The sequence below is a fragment of the Cupressus sempervirens genome, chromosome 5 (assembly GCF_028749045.1).
Source record: "Cupressus sempervirens isolate cs-2001-9-10 chromosome 5, ASM2874904v1, whole genome shotgun sequence".
NCBI classification, from domain to species: Eukaryota; Viridiplantae; Streptophyta; class Pinopsida; order Cupressales; family Cupressaceae; genus Cupressus; species Cupressus sempervirens.
The window spans coordinates 358,275,589-358,290,638 of NC_143122.1; the positions used below are offsets into that span (position 1 = coordinate 358,275,589).

The 15,050-nt window shown below is 37.7% G+C and overlaps 1 protein-coding gene across 1 annotated transcript in view; it reads left to right on the top strand.

The window, feature by feature from the left end:
- Window positions 1–562: 562 nt before the first annotated feature.
- Window positions 563–15,050, top strand: part of LOC149556207 (cysteine synthase-like) — a 44,053-nt gene continuing 29,565 nt past the window's right edge. Inside the window, exons 1-5 of the mRNA XM_089830339.1 lie at window positions 563–998; window positions 8,294–8,406; window positions 8,485–8,542; window positions 8,760–9,023; window positions 9,153–9,290. Coding sequence (XP_089686465.1) covers window positions 738–998; window positions 8,294–8,406; window positions 8,485–8,542; window positions 8,760–9,023; window positions 9,153–9,290 — 834 coding nt within the window. The 5' untranslated portion in view covers window positions 563–737. The remainder of the gene's footprint in view (window positions 999–8,293; window positions 8,407–8,484; window positions 8,543–8,759; window positions 9,024–9,152; window positions 9,291–15,050) is intronic.

The following is a 15,050-nucleotide window of genomic DNA, read 5'->3' on the forward strand; positions in this document are numbered from 1 at the left end:
ATTTCAAAAACTACTAAAATCCACTATTAATTAAACCCAAATATTCTTGAATATTAATAAAAATACAATCTTATGATTAATCATTTGAATAAAGTTACATGAAGTGAAAGGCCTTTAAAGTTATAAGAAATTATTTGCATTTTGAATAAAATTAAATAGAATGTAATGTCTTTTTAAAAAGAAATTATTGCATTTTGAATAAGTGAAATAAAGTATAGGATAACAACTTGCGTACGGCTGAAATTGGTCCAACAGAAAAATTGCAACTATCGAAATGAAATGAAAAGATTTTAATTAAGGGTGGTCATCAATTTAAAGGAGTGTGAATCGGCATTTCTCCAAGAAAAGATCATAGTCTACAAATGCCATTCATTGTGAAAGATTCCCCGGAAGCATGCAATTGGAAGCGTGGGAAAAATCTTTATCAAATAATTGTCGATCTCCTCGTCATCTTGAAGTGGACTAAAAAGACCGGAAAAATCACAGCCGGAAGAAACAAAGAAAAATATATAAATAATTTTTTAAAAATTGTTATTTTATTTTCATTCTGAGTGAAGACAGCATAACCGCATTGGGAAGATAGCGAGTTTGACCCTTAAAGGAATGGGAAAGCCTCTTTAGCATCTGCAGACTGTTTTCTTTTCTTCAAATCGGCTCAACATTGGGCTTGAATCTTAGTTAAGCCAAAACAAGCCTTTGCTCTTCATCATTGATTGAAGGGGCCTTTGAATCGAATCATGCAAGCCATTCAAGCCCATCCTCGAGCCCATGTATTCAAACATGGTCTTTCCAAAGGTACCCCAAATGCCAGGGGTGCCCTTATTGCTAAGGGACATGCTACTAACAAATGGTACAGCAGCAATGACATGGAGTTGCTCAAGGCAGCAGTGAACATGAACAGTAACAAGAAGTTGAAGTTGCTTACAGTATGCAAGGCAGTTTCTGTGGAAACCCAAAAGAACTTGGAAGCTCTCAATATTGCAGATGATGTCACTCAGGTGTGTATTCATGTCCGGTAGTTAAATTCGATTGAATATTGACTTCCATTTGGGTTGGGTGGATGGATGGTGATTTGCTTATTGTAATTCGCTACCAACTATGATTTTGTCCTAAAAAAGGAACACTTAATCTGGAAATATGTGAATTGCACCCAGATGAAGAAGTCCATGAACATATTTTGTTACTTGGATTGGAAATTTGGAATACGCCACCTGATAATGATTTTGATTCGCAGATAAACACCCTGATGTGAATATCCTTTAACGTTAATTCAATTGAGGAATTTTTTGAAATTGAACGCCCTAAATGGAAATGCTTGAATCGTAATGGCACCATGATTATTTATCTCACTTATTAAGTTAGGGTGAGGTCTCACTTGCATAGCTTTTCCTGATATTGTGACTGAAATCTTTATTGCGTTATATTAATTACATAGGCTTATCATATATGGCTTGTTTTAATAGGAACAGGGCACCTAATTATGAATTTGGTTCGTCAATTGAACAATCTATTGTGGAATCTGAATTATAGTAGCGACACGATCGTAGAAGAAGAACTAGTCCTGTAAAGAATTGCCAGTATCATGACTTTTTATTTTGCTCTTGCTTACTTTCAGTTTTGTTAGATTGTTTAGAAATGTGTGCATGGAAGGCGGGGCTTTGTAACCTTGCAGTTTCATAGACTATTACCGGTGTCAAGGACACGATTAAAAATATTCCACCATTATTCTATTTAATGGCATATAAGAGCACGCAGAGATGCTATTGCATCACTGTTTCTGATTTTACAACTGAAATCTTTTTGGTGTTAGATTTAGAGAAGTTTCCTAACTCAATTTGAGAAATCCATCAGCTTAGGAAGGTCGTCCGGGTGGGTAGAGGATCTTGAGGTTCCCCCTTGTACACTTTAGGTCACCAGGTAAAGGCGGTTTCTAGGTCTCAAACTAACTAGCGCACATTCTGGCTCTTGATAGGTCCCTTTACAAAACAAGGGTGATTTTAAACTTTTATCTTATATATATACTGTTGACATTTTGCGTCCTTTAGTTTTTGATCCTATAAATTTATAACCAATCTCAGAAGTAAACCAAACCATGCCAGAGTTTTTGGAGTAAATTTTAGCCTTTAAGATTATCCTTGAACTTAAGTATTTTAGTAAGCTGGTCCTTAGGCCTTTTGTCTTTTTCCTTTTTTCTTTTTAGTATATTTATGGGGGATGATACTGTATAATCTAAGAATTTTGCTCAAAAATCAATCTTATGTTTTATTTATTAAAAGGTATGTTCCATGGTGTTTCAGGGAAGAGAAGGGGGGGACACATTTCTGGGACATCTCCTATAGGGCCAAAAATAGGGGACAAGTATGTGTGTACACACTACACAGTATACTTGAAAGAATGTGTCCACAAGTGGGTTTGGGACATGGTCAGAACAGTACCTAGCTGTCATTTATGGAATTTTCTCCATACTTTGTTCCTGTAATTTGGTTTGAAGTGTCAGTTTGCGTGGTGCCGGGTGGATGGTGATGGAGAGATTCGAACCTTGGAGAGATATATGAAAATTTCAAAATATATTAATATATTATAAGTATAGTGAAATTAGAAAATGTCTTGTCTAAGACACAAAATAAGCCTGTGACTCCAACACTTTGATAAATGCATGAAACATAGATTCAACTTAGTGCCAGGTTAAAACCATTAGTTAATGTCAAAACCCACTTGGATTAGTTTCTACTTCGCTATTTTTAAGAAAAACATTGACCTGTGTTGGTTTTTAAAATGCCACCCTGTGTTTTGGGGATGGGGACGGGGACGGGGAAACGGCAAGGGATGTGTTTCCCAGAGAGCCAAAAATGGGGGACGTGTCCCTGTGTAACATAGACTAAGAGATTTTAAAAGATTTCCAGAATTCATGAGAAATGTTAGGGCTGAAATGGCAGGAATGAAGGGCTCAAATCAGGAAAAATGTTCTAGTCTATTTTCCACTAATTGATTATTCTTTTACCTTGTGAAGGAAGTAAATAAATTTGTCAATTGGTGAAGTTTGAAAACACTGTTTAGTGTGTTGTGTCTGAGCAGTTGAGATGGGTTATCTCACAACAGATTTAGATTACTGACCTTTTGGGCATAGAGTACTCGTAGTTGTACATATTGATAGTTTAGGTGCTTCCCTGGGTGGAGCCATATGGTAAAAATCTAGTTGGGTACAGAGCCTATGCCTAATATTTGCAGTATTTTAAACTTGTCACTGAATTGTATATCTTACCTATGCCTGTTTTTCCATAAGATTGAGTTGCCATACGATGACGTCAGATGTGCAACTTGCACTTGTGAGACGAGTTTTGATCACATCCAAAATGCACTTCTAGGCAACTGTGGAAAGGAAAATCTTTTTCGTACCCCGCCTCTGCTATTATTCCACATGCTATTCCAGTCTTTCTCTGATAAATCACTTCTACATGCTAGTTCCAGCAAGTGTCTCTTCTGATCAATTGTCATCTTCTTGGGTGGTTTCTTGGGCACTGCTATTCCTTTGCATGTTAATACTCGAGTAAAGCTCAAATGGCTGGAAAGAGATTGTGATGTAGTGCTGGCTACAATAAGGAATAGTAGTTTGGTGTGTGTGGTGATCATAGCGCACCACCATTGCCTTTAGCACCTGTTCAAATTCTCTAATGTTAAATATAGGCATTTGTATTACTTTATCCACCTCTACATGCCCCAACACTTTCTTCATTTTATCATTTTCATCTGTTTTGTATCACTAGTTGTAAAAATGTTACTCAGCGCTTCCCAAGTAAGAGAATCATCTGTAAGTCTCTCCTCATTCTATACTCATAGCCTTGAGATCTTCAATTTTGAGCTACTGCATTTTGCCATCCTTTGTCATGGACTCTCTCAACATGACAAATTAGTAAGGTTTACAACCAATATTTTATCACTAATTCTCTCAACGTGATACAATCATGGACGCTCTCAACATGACTTCCAACTCCCATCACGGAATCTCTCAACGTGATGACATCATGAACTCTCTCTACATGATGCTCACTATGAATCTCTCATAAGTGAGAGTTTTTAGGTTGTCCTTACAATTTTATATATTTCACATGAATGAGAACTCATCATCAACAAGAAAGGAAATCACAGTTGAGACTTGTTTCCAACAAGTGGCTCAATTTCTACAATGTCAAAATCGTTAACAACATATATAAGAAAGGTGTGTATTCCATAAGGACTCTCTCTCAATCAATAACTACTTTGATCACCATAATAGAATTGTGGTAGTATCCTCCCTCTTAATATGCAACACCAACATCTCCATCTCACAATCATAATAGAAATCAATAACCATACACTATATAACACAGATTTTTGATCAATACTCAAAATAAAATACTTATCTCCTAGTAATTGATGAATGCACAAAGCCTTTTCAAAATTTATGCAAATTTATTCATTGTCATCTGCAATGTCAGGGGGGTTGCGATTCCCTCCACATGTTTTTGCGCCAACCTCTCCTCATTGCGAGCCCAGTCTTGTTCTGACCTGTATGGTTCATCTTGTATCACAGGGTCTTCTTCAATTATTGTATCACACCCAATAGTCCAATCCCCATGAGTGGCATATACTAGCATATTGATTCCTACAGTGGGTATCCTCCTCTCCTAATGGATTTTTAATTTGGATCCGTTCATCGACTCCTTGATTGGTTTGTCATCTAGGTTGGTGAGCTTAATTGCTTCATTATTACCCACCTCCCTTACTTTGTAGGGCCTGAGCCAACCGATTTTGAACTTCCTTGGCTTAATTTCATTACAACCATTAGACTTCCAATCTAATTGTCCTGGTTGGAAATTCAACCATCAGAGGTGATTATTGTGTTAATTTCCTTATTTGGGCCGCTTTTACTGCCCACTATGTCGTCATTCATCCAACTTCATGAGATCAAACACCCGTTCCTTCAAAAGCTTTATCCCTGAGCCAATTGTCTACTGCAAATTGAGGCTCGATACATTGTACTCCATTGGCACCACTGCCCCTTGTCCATACATAAGCTGGAAGGGGGTGTGCCTTGTGGCGGCTTTGTATGAGGTAAGCTAGGCCCATAGTGTAGCGAGAAGTGTTTCTTTCCAGTCTTCTTGCTCCACTCCACAAGACTTGTACAAAATCAACACAAATTCCTTATTTGTTGATTGGGCTTGACCATTGGCACGTGGGTAATAAAAACTTGATAGGTTGTGAAATATCTTGAATTTTGCCATCATTGTTTGAATGACTTGGTTTGTGAAGTGTACCCCTCTATCACTTGTAATAGAGATGGGTGTGTGAAATTGGGTTACAATCTTTTCATACAAGTTCTTTGCTGTGCTGAGTGCAGTGTTGTCCAAAAGTGTTGTTGCCTCCACCCACATTTTTAGATATTCGATGGCAACAACAATGTTTTTGCATTGGTACATGCTTCACACCTTCAATGGTCCAACAAAGTCAACCCCACCTCTTGAATAGTTCTTGCAATTACGATGGAAACAATGGCATGAAGTTCCTGTTTAATGACTTACCTTCCCTTTGGCATGTATCACATCCAAGAACCTACTCTTGTGCATTGGTGTGTAGGGTTGGCCACTATAGTCCCGCTAGTAGTACCTTACATGTGGTGGCATTTGGGCCAATGTGGCCTCTCGTGAGTCCTTCATATGACTCCTTTAGCATCCGTGGTACCTCTTCCTACATTATACACCTTTAAAGGATTTGGTTCGGCTCTATCTTGTACAATAACTAGTTGATAAGTTGGAATGTCTTACTCTTTAGAGCCAATTTCCTATGCTCACTTGGTGGCATGCCATAGGGGAATGTGATGAGTATTCGCCTATACTTTCATACCAAGGTGGCAATGCTGCAATTTGAAATAGGCGAGCGCTTGAAAAGCCTTCATTGACTCCTTTTGAAAGTACTCCCGATTTGATTTGTGAAAGTTGATCTGCTATTATGTGGCTTTTCCTTTGCCATACCACAATATTGAAGGTGAATTCATTAGTAGGAGCAACCACCCACTCACTCTCCCTTGAATGATCAGCCTATTGACCAAGTACATCAATGCTTGATGGTCGGCATAGAATGTGATTGATGTTGCCAACAAATAGTGCCGAAACTTTTCTACAGAGTAAATCATGCCAAGTTCTTCCCTCTTTGTCATACTGTAGTTCCTTTCAACTCTCGAGAAGAGGTAACTAGTGGAAAAATTGGGTAATCCAACCTATCGGAGCTAGCTTGTTCCAAGGTGGCAGCAATGGTATAGTTCGAGGCATCCACATGTATGTGGATCTCCTTGTCCTAGTTGGGGTATGTGAGAATGGGCATGCTTATCAATTTGGACTTAAGTTCCATGAATGCTTCTTGCTTAACCCCCACTTGAACGACTCCTCTTTTCTCAATAATTAGTCTAGTGGTTATGAGATCTATGGAAAACCTTTGGCAGATCTTCAATAGTAGCTTACATGTCCCAAGAATGATTTGACCCTTGTTGTATCCTTTGGACTCTCCATCTGGATGATGATGCCTACCTTGTTTAGGTTCGTCTATAATCTTTCTTTGTTGTCTTTGTCATGTGTTGAGTGCATTGATGAGCCACTTTGTGTGGAGTTGGATTTTGAGTCCTTGTTTTTTTACTGTTTATTAGACAGATTGTTTGATTGGTTGTCAAGATCCTCTACTATCTCATTAGGGAGTGGTAGGTTTATGGTAATCTCCTCGCCCCGCCTTTCTTGTTAGCTAGTTTCCGACTCTCTCTATTATGGCTTTGGTTGACACTCCAACTTTTGTTTTGTGGTGGGATTGGGGATCCCTTGACGATTCTTTGCAATCTTTGTCACCTTTCACTCCGCTTCTTGATTCAAAGAGATCTTCTCATCAATGCTTTTCCTTCTCTCCCTCCTCTTTCTCTCCAAGTATGTCTTCTTTGTTTGGAAGAAGGGGCATCAATTGGTGGAATTTTCAGAGGCATGACATTTGTTCACATCACGTTCTTCTTTTGCCCTTTGGTTCCTTCCTCGTACCATTGTAGTATTTGTCGCTGACCTTGTACCTTTTGTTTTTCCTTCCACCGTCTTTGCTCATCTATCAGGTTATAGGCCAACAATCTAGGAATACTTCTGAGAAGATTGTAAACAGTCAGTTGCACCGTGAGTTTTTCCTGTATGGTGCCTTGAGTGACTTCTCTCTCTCAAGCTCCCCTCTGCCCATGCTGGTTGACTGAAACCTCCCACATGTGCAACAAGTTCTCTGTCAGCTAATCCATATGGGTTTCTTCCATAGTGTCTTCGACGTCACTGTTAGTTATCAGTTCTTGCTGGTCAAATGTGCGGCCCATTATTCCGCCATCCCCATTGTTAGCCTTCATATAAATCTTCAGATTCGATCAGGTAACAATGCCAAAATGCTTACTCCCTTGGTGCGTGTGTTCAATACTTAGAGTAAACAAGAATATAAACAAAATACCAATAACATAGCAATTCTGAGAAATATAAATTGGCAGAAGAATATATGATATCTTTCAAGGGTAAAGTCTTTACAACAATAAATTGAGCTTGTTTTGAGTCAGATATAATTTATTTTCAGTTCAGCATTTGGTAGTGGTACTTCACTTTGATTTTTGCCCCTTAATAGTTGGGCTCAACAGTGTTGGTACACACGTCACCTCTATACTCACTTTGATGGGGTTTTTGTTTTTCATATTTTCCTTTTTGTAGGCCTTCACAATTTTTTTGCCATCTTTGAATTCTTCTTCTTCCAAAGTGTTATGTTTAGCATACCCCATACTCAGATTTGTGTGATTTGATAACAAATTTTAGAAGAATGAATGAGGGATTGTGAATATTATGTGCTCGCCGCTGCAATATGTTTATATCATTCTAGGGAAGTTACATTGTTGAACACTTTCTGTAGCTACCTTATTAGACTTTGTTAATGTATATATTACATCATTATCCTAACAATACATGTATATGTCCTCTAAAATAAAATCATATGTAGACCTTATTGATTGGTATTACTAACCTTTATTTGTCCACTGAATACTAATTCATTCCCTTGATTTATAGCCACAATTAACTACATAGGTCATGTTTGCAAGTAATAAATCCTAGTTTTTTGAAGATAGGATGGATCCGATGGACTGCTTTCAAGGTTCCTGCTTCTGTTCTTAATACAGTATTTTGTGTTCATGATTGTGGAAATGTGGGAATAAACTTTCAAATTTATATATGACTACAATGCCGATATTTCCATTTTGTGACAGCTTATTGGAAGGACACCTATGGTGTATCTCAACAATGTTGTAAAAGATGGCTGTGTTGCAAATATTGCAGCAAAGCTTGAAATCATGGAACCTTGCTCTAGTGTGAAGGACAGGTACATTTTTCCCAGTATTTTTGATGAATATGCATTTTAAGAAAATACGATGGATACAATCTGTATTTTACTTTGCAGAATAGGCTACAGTATGATAGCTGATGCTGAAGCTAAAGGGGCCATTACTCCTGGCGTGGTGAGTGTTTATATCATAGAAGCAGATTGAACAGCTTTTTCTGAAATGTTATCATTTTTTTCTTACTATGGCAAAGTTCTGATTGGAGCTTACTAAAGTGTCCTATTAATTTTATAGGAATTCTTGTTGCTTGATTTAATTTATAAATTACTGACAATTGGTCATCTTTTCATTTAATAAAAATGGAAAATAATTACTGACTTGGCTGTATGTACAGACCACACTAGTGGAGCCAACCAGTGGCAACACAGGGATTGGTCTGGCATTCATTGCTGCAGCTAAGGGTTACAAACTTATTTTAACTATGCCAGCATCTATGAGCCTGGAAAGACGAGTTCTACTACGGGCTTTTGGAGCAGAGCTTGTTCTCACAGAGTCTGCCAAGGGCATGAAGGGAGCTGTCCAAAAAGCTGAGGAAATATTAAAGAAAACTCCAAATGCATACATGCTCCAACAATTTGACAATCCTGCAAACCCCAAGGCATAGCAAACGACTTCAACAAGTTTTCATTTTTCTGTTGTGTATTCCAGACTGAAGCAACTCTAGCTTTCAAGTATCAGTATATATTTACACTATTGCAGCTTGATATTTTCTTATGTATTTTTTTAGGTACATTATGAGACCACAGGCCCAGAAATTTGGGCAGACACAAAGGGCAAGGTTGACATTTTGGTTGCAGGAATTGGAACTGGCGGGACAGTCACTGGTGTTGGTCGATATTTGAAAAACAAGAATCCAAACGTCAAGGTCTGTCCATCGTGTTAAAAATCATTGTCATTATATGGAATCTATAAATTTTCTTTCTTTAACAGCAATGAAGTACCAGACTTGGCTGGTTCAGTGTTTTAGTTAACTGAGTCTATATGATTCTTTTATCAAACAAATGATAAATATACACACCATGTTTTAGATGCATGACAATGAGATTGCCTAAAACAAACCAACTACTTGACACTTGTACAAAAGTGTAAGCCTATTGTTCCTCTGATATTGTGGGACGAAGGGATGCATTTCTGGGAATGGTGAAAAGTTGCCTGAATGCTGGGGATGGCAGGGATGAGGATGCATATCAGGGTACAGAAAAATATTTCCCAAATTTTATGGAGGATGGGGTGGATGACTTCTAATGACATACAAAAAAATTACATTTGAAAATTAAATAATAAAAAAAAAAGTTCAGAGAGAATATACTTAAACAAACTAAAAAAAAGTGAAACTTATTTCCCAAATAACATATTCTATGTTCCAACATTAAATGACATCATTTTCATAATGTCAACCAGCCAACATGAATTATAAAAGACAAAGTGACAATAACATCACCAACTATAAATATAGTGGAACAAAATTCATATTGAAGCAATGACATTGTCAATGCCAAAGTAAATTTCATGGCCCCCCTATTGGAAATAATGCCATTGAGAAAACCTCTAGCCTATTCTCATTTCCCGCAGATTAAAGGGCAAAGCAATGGAAATAAGTTTTAATATTAGTTTAAGTGTTGGTTAGCAATTTCTAATTTAATGAGCTACTTAAATAATGTTATCAAAATAAAAAGCTTTTTCAAACACATAAAGATAAAATGCATTTTTAGATACTTGAAATTGAAAGCTCTCTTAAATACTAAACCATAAATAAAATAAAATAAAAGTATTATTGAATAGTAATCGGAGGAAACGTTAATTAAGGGTCCAAATTGGAAAAATATAAAAAGAGGGTGCCTAGCTTCATTAGCCATCTTGGTTTCATTTTAACATTTTAATTGTAAGTTTTGGCACCCAAGGAGAAAAACCTTCCATTCTTTTAGGGTCTATGAGGACAAAAACTCTCTTGGATTCCACATTTGGGATCGGGAACAAAAGCTGTTGTTTCCCATGTTCGACAATTTCTTCAAGGGATCAAATATGTTGATTCATTGAGGACCTGAAGATATTTTTCGGGTTTGCATGTTGCTGCTAAACTGTTGCTACAATGATTTGTTGGATGTTTCATCCTTCGGTGTGTTATATGTTGCTGCTAGTTTTACCATTGTCCGTCATATTTGAGGGTTTCTACATTGGTTTTCAAGGCTTTGGAGATTTAATGTGTATCAAAAAGATGCTGAATCTGAATTGAATATAATATTTTTATAGTGTAATGCGGGCCCTAGGGGACCAGGGATGAGGGGATGGAGGTATGGGTTTTGAGACTGAGGGGCAAGGGGGTCTAGTTCGGGGGAGGGGGATGGTGTTGTATATACTATATACTATACGTATAGCACTTGAAATGCTAGTTATGAAAAGATGTATAACAATATAAGAAGTATAATAACAAACTTGTAAAAGCCAAATACTAAATAACTGAATGTTGAATAATGGAACATTGCATATCTCATTACAAATTACAAATTAGAATACAAAATAAAATTGTCGAAACAAGGAATGAAAGATTTTTATTATATCAAGAATATCATAAAGAAGATGGCAATGAATAGTATGATATCAAAACAAGTACAAAATATAAAAAATGGAGTGAATAGAGGCCTTTAATCATCCCTCAAGGAAAACTCCTCATCATTGAAACTGCTCGACTCCTCACATTTAAGATCTGCCAAATGAACACCAGCTAGCCACACATTTGAAGCCACTGAATATTTATCCTCATCAATCTGTGCTGACTCCTTCGACTCTAAATCCTATTGAGCTCTCCTTGCCAATGATACACAAAGCACTATGGAGAACCACTAGCTTCTTTGCTTTCCTAGAGGTAAGTTTGTTCCTCTTAAGAGAGTGGACAAAGCTATAAGTAGACCAGATCCTCTCTATAGCTAAAGAACTAGAAACTTATGATAGCAGACTATTGGCTAGCATGGTAATCTTTTCTTTTTGTACTCCATTACAATTCCACCACAAAATTGGGTCCTCTTGTGCCATAATTCTTATATCCATCTTTGTTGCATTTGAAAAACCCTTATGAGTGACAAATTTCATCCACTCAGTGTGAATATGGCCAATAGTATAATTATCATACTTCCTATCAATGCACCTGGAGAATCCTACCTTCACCTCGTCATCTTGAATTGGTGTAACTCTAGTAGGTCTAGGCATGTCTTACATTGGATTCAATGCATATGCATCCATATGCAAGGAAATGTTCAATATGTCCCGTTTGCATTGAATAATTTGCCATTTGCTGGATAGTATGATAACAAAAGTATCATGATTGACTACTATTATTGACCTGGAATGAGCCAGAAGTCGTTATACTATTTGTGTTGCTTTGAGTTCTTGATCCATTATCATGATAAACCTGTTATCTTGGTCTTCGTCAGTATTCATGACTATGAAATGAATTATGATAGACTACCTTAGTCCCAGATTGAGGCAGAGATCATGGTTCTATTTTACATTAAGATCAAGATGGACATCTGATAGACTATACCCAGCTATTGTCCCGGAATGTGCCGGAGATCAGATGTCTAACATCCTTCTAGGATATATGTGTTGATGAGCATTTTTTAAGATTGATAAAACCTAGATCATCATGTTGTGAGACAGTCATGTCCTCCCTCGCTAAGAGGGAGTGTTGAAATTGTAGCATCTGTCAGATATATATTATCGGACTATGACTCAAGATGTGTTTAACAGACTAATATATGAATGCATACATATATGTGTAGATCTATGTGTGTGTGCGTGTGCGTGTGTGTGTGTGTGTGTGTGTGCAAACATACATTACTCTGATCGACTGTCATATTGATTCGATCTGATTTGATCAATCCTAATGTGCTGATAATCCATTACATATTTCAGATTGCATGATGTCTGAATATCCATAGCACTGATCATGTTGATATTCAGATTACTATCATCTTCGGCAAACAGATGTAATTCGGGATCACTGATTGTGATCAATATTGCATGTCTTGGTATTGCCGATCAGAGCAAATGAATATGTTAATGTTGTATTGGTTAAGACACGATTAGTTAAGGGTCATTCATTGTATAGACACGATCCTACGAGCCCAAAGGGCACGTAGATTCATGTCTATACAATCAGACATGACTCTTCTAATAATATATATATTGAAAGAGAAGATCAATGGAAAAGCATTAAGTCAACACATGTTATTACCTTTGGTCTGATATATATGCATTCACCTGTTACATTTAATAGAGATCATTATTATTTGCTTGAAGTTTCAGAACAATACTATTTGGTTGAAGACTCAGAATCGAAGCCAACATTGAAATCAGAAAAACATTATATATATATATCTCTGCAACTGATTATAAAAGAAGATTTCATAAGCATCTGAATTCACAGTAAATAAATTATTAGAACAAAATAAAACTCTACCTCAGATCCAAGTTCCTTAACAGTTTCAGTCAGGGGCTGCAGAATGTTTTCGAGTATTAGTAAAACACCCTTAAATGACGATAATATATCTCTGATTCACTATCTTCTATTCATTGCTTTAGAAACAAACATCACCGAAATACAGATATCTCTACCTTCTAAAAATACTCACTGCCTTAAATAGTTTTCCTGACTTGTTTACTTCTCCATGTATAAAGACTGATATGAAATAAATTGATAAGAGGCTTCAGACTTTGAGACACTTGCTCATAGCAATTTATATTCTTTCTTCATATAGGAAGCATAATTTTGACTGATGTACTGCTGGATATACTCCTCCTTATAAAAGCTTAATGAAACATCCTCACTCACATAAGCCTCTTAACCATTTACAAAACATTTATAACAATATTGATAATATATCATCAAACTTCCCACATCATAAATGGAGTTTTTAAATTTTGTAAAAATTTGGGCTCCATCACACTCTGCCTTGTACTTGATCTTTTCTGCAGTTTCGCTTTCCACCCTTCTTTTTAGGGCATCAAGAGCTCATTTAGCCTCATCATACTCGATATCCTTCGTGGTGGTTCCCAACTCGTGCTCAACTACCTCATAGTCCTCAACTTGGATATCATCTTTTGTCTTGTTCACCTTAGGGATGGCGATTTGAAATTTGGGATTCTCAGAGTCATCCCATATCACCTTAGCCAACCTCTCCGCTGGGTGAGTCCCTTCCTCCTGATCTACAAGATCTTCAATATTATCAATTGGTCCTGCCTCCACGATGTCCTGTTCGCCTTGCAATGTATCCCATAACTAATCAGGTGCGGTGCATTCTCCCAGTCCTGGATTAGGCTCCGTCCTGGGTTAGGCTCCGTCCTCTTTTGTTTCTGAGCTAGAAGTACTACAACATCTGCATTGTGGTCTTCATTTGTAGGTGGGATATGTCCTTGCGGAGAGGAGCTTTCAATATCAATCATCTCATCATTGTCGCCATTTGGTGCAGAGGGTACCCCTATGTGAGAAGCACTCAATGGTGAATATCTCGAAGAGCTCTCACTTGTATTGCCGTCCGATTCTGATGAGATCTCTTGGTGTATCACCTTCCTCTTGGGGGATGTGGCCTTTATTCTCTTTGAAGTGGCACTTTCCTTGGATGGGGGAGTCGTCCGTACCTGTACTCTTGCTGGTGACTTAATGATTCTAACCGCCTCCTTCAAGTTTTCACCCAGTGACGCCCTTGTAGTGTTCTTCCTCTTCATGTTGGACTCCCTTTGTTGATCATTTGATGCCTGCAGCCGTTCGGATGACTCCTCTTCGATATCTTCAACCTCATTCATCTTATGGTAAATCAAATGCACTTGTTTCCTTGCCAATTCCAGCATCTTTTGATCCAACCATTCCTAAGTGCTATGGGAAACTGGGATCATTAGGGCCTCCAAGCTAACTTCCATTTCACGTTCCCTATCAATTGGATCTAGTGCATGGTTCTTGGTGGTGTCGAAGTCTTCTCGAAGCACCTCGCTATCATCCTTCAACTCGTTGGGAACTTGTGTTCCCTTCCACTTGTACTTCCTAATTTCATCCATCGTTAGTCTTGAGAATGCTCTCTTCCTTGCTTCAGAGTCATCACTTGCATTGGCCCAATGATCCTCTAAGTGCGGGATGTGGGAATATTGGTTCCCATATGCCCTCTTGATCATCCGCGCAAGGTCGAAATTTTGCCTTGCATGATAGAATCCTAGCCCATAGTTTTCCAATTTGGTCTTTGCTGATTTTGCCACTACCAAGGAAGGATATGATTCGCCACCAAGGCCAAATGGGAATTGGAGACCTGGCTTGTGCTTATCCCTTTGAATCGTGCCATAGGAGAGAAGTTGCCTTACCACCTCCATTAGAATTATCTGATTTGTCGAGTACCTTGGTAATTTCCTCGGGCACACTGTGCTTTCACATATGTGAATGTATGTGAACTTGTTATACTGGATACACCATGACCCATATTACTTTATTAATTTCTTTGCTTCTTTAGAAAGTCTCATCTCTAGAGCCACTTGCAACTGCCTCACAATCTTCATAGCAAATACATCGTTGAAGACTTTGAACTCCTTACGGTTATGGAGGTGGAGCTGTGGATAGTATTCGTGTACTAAATTCTCTCCCGTT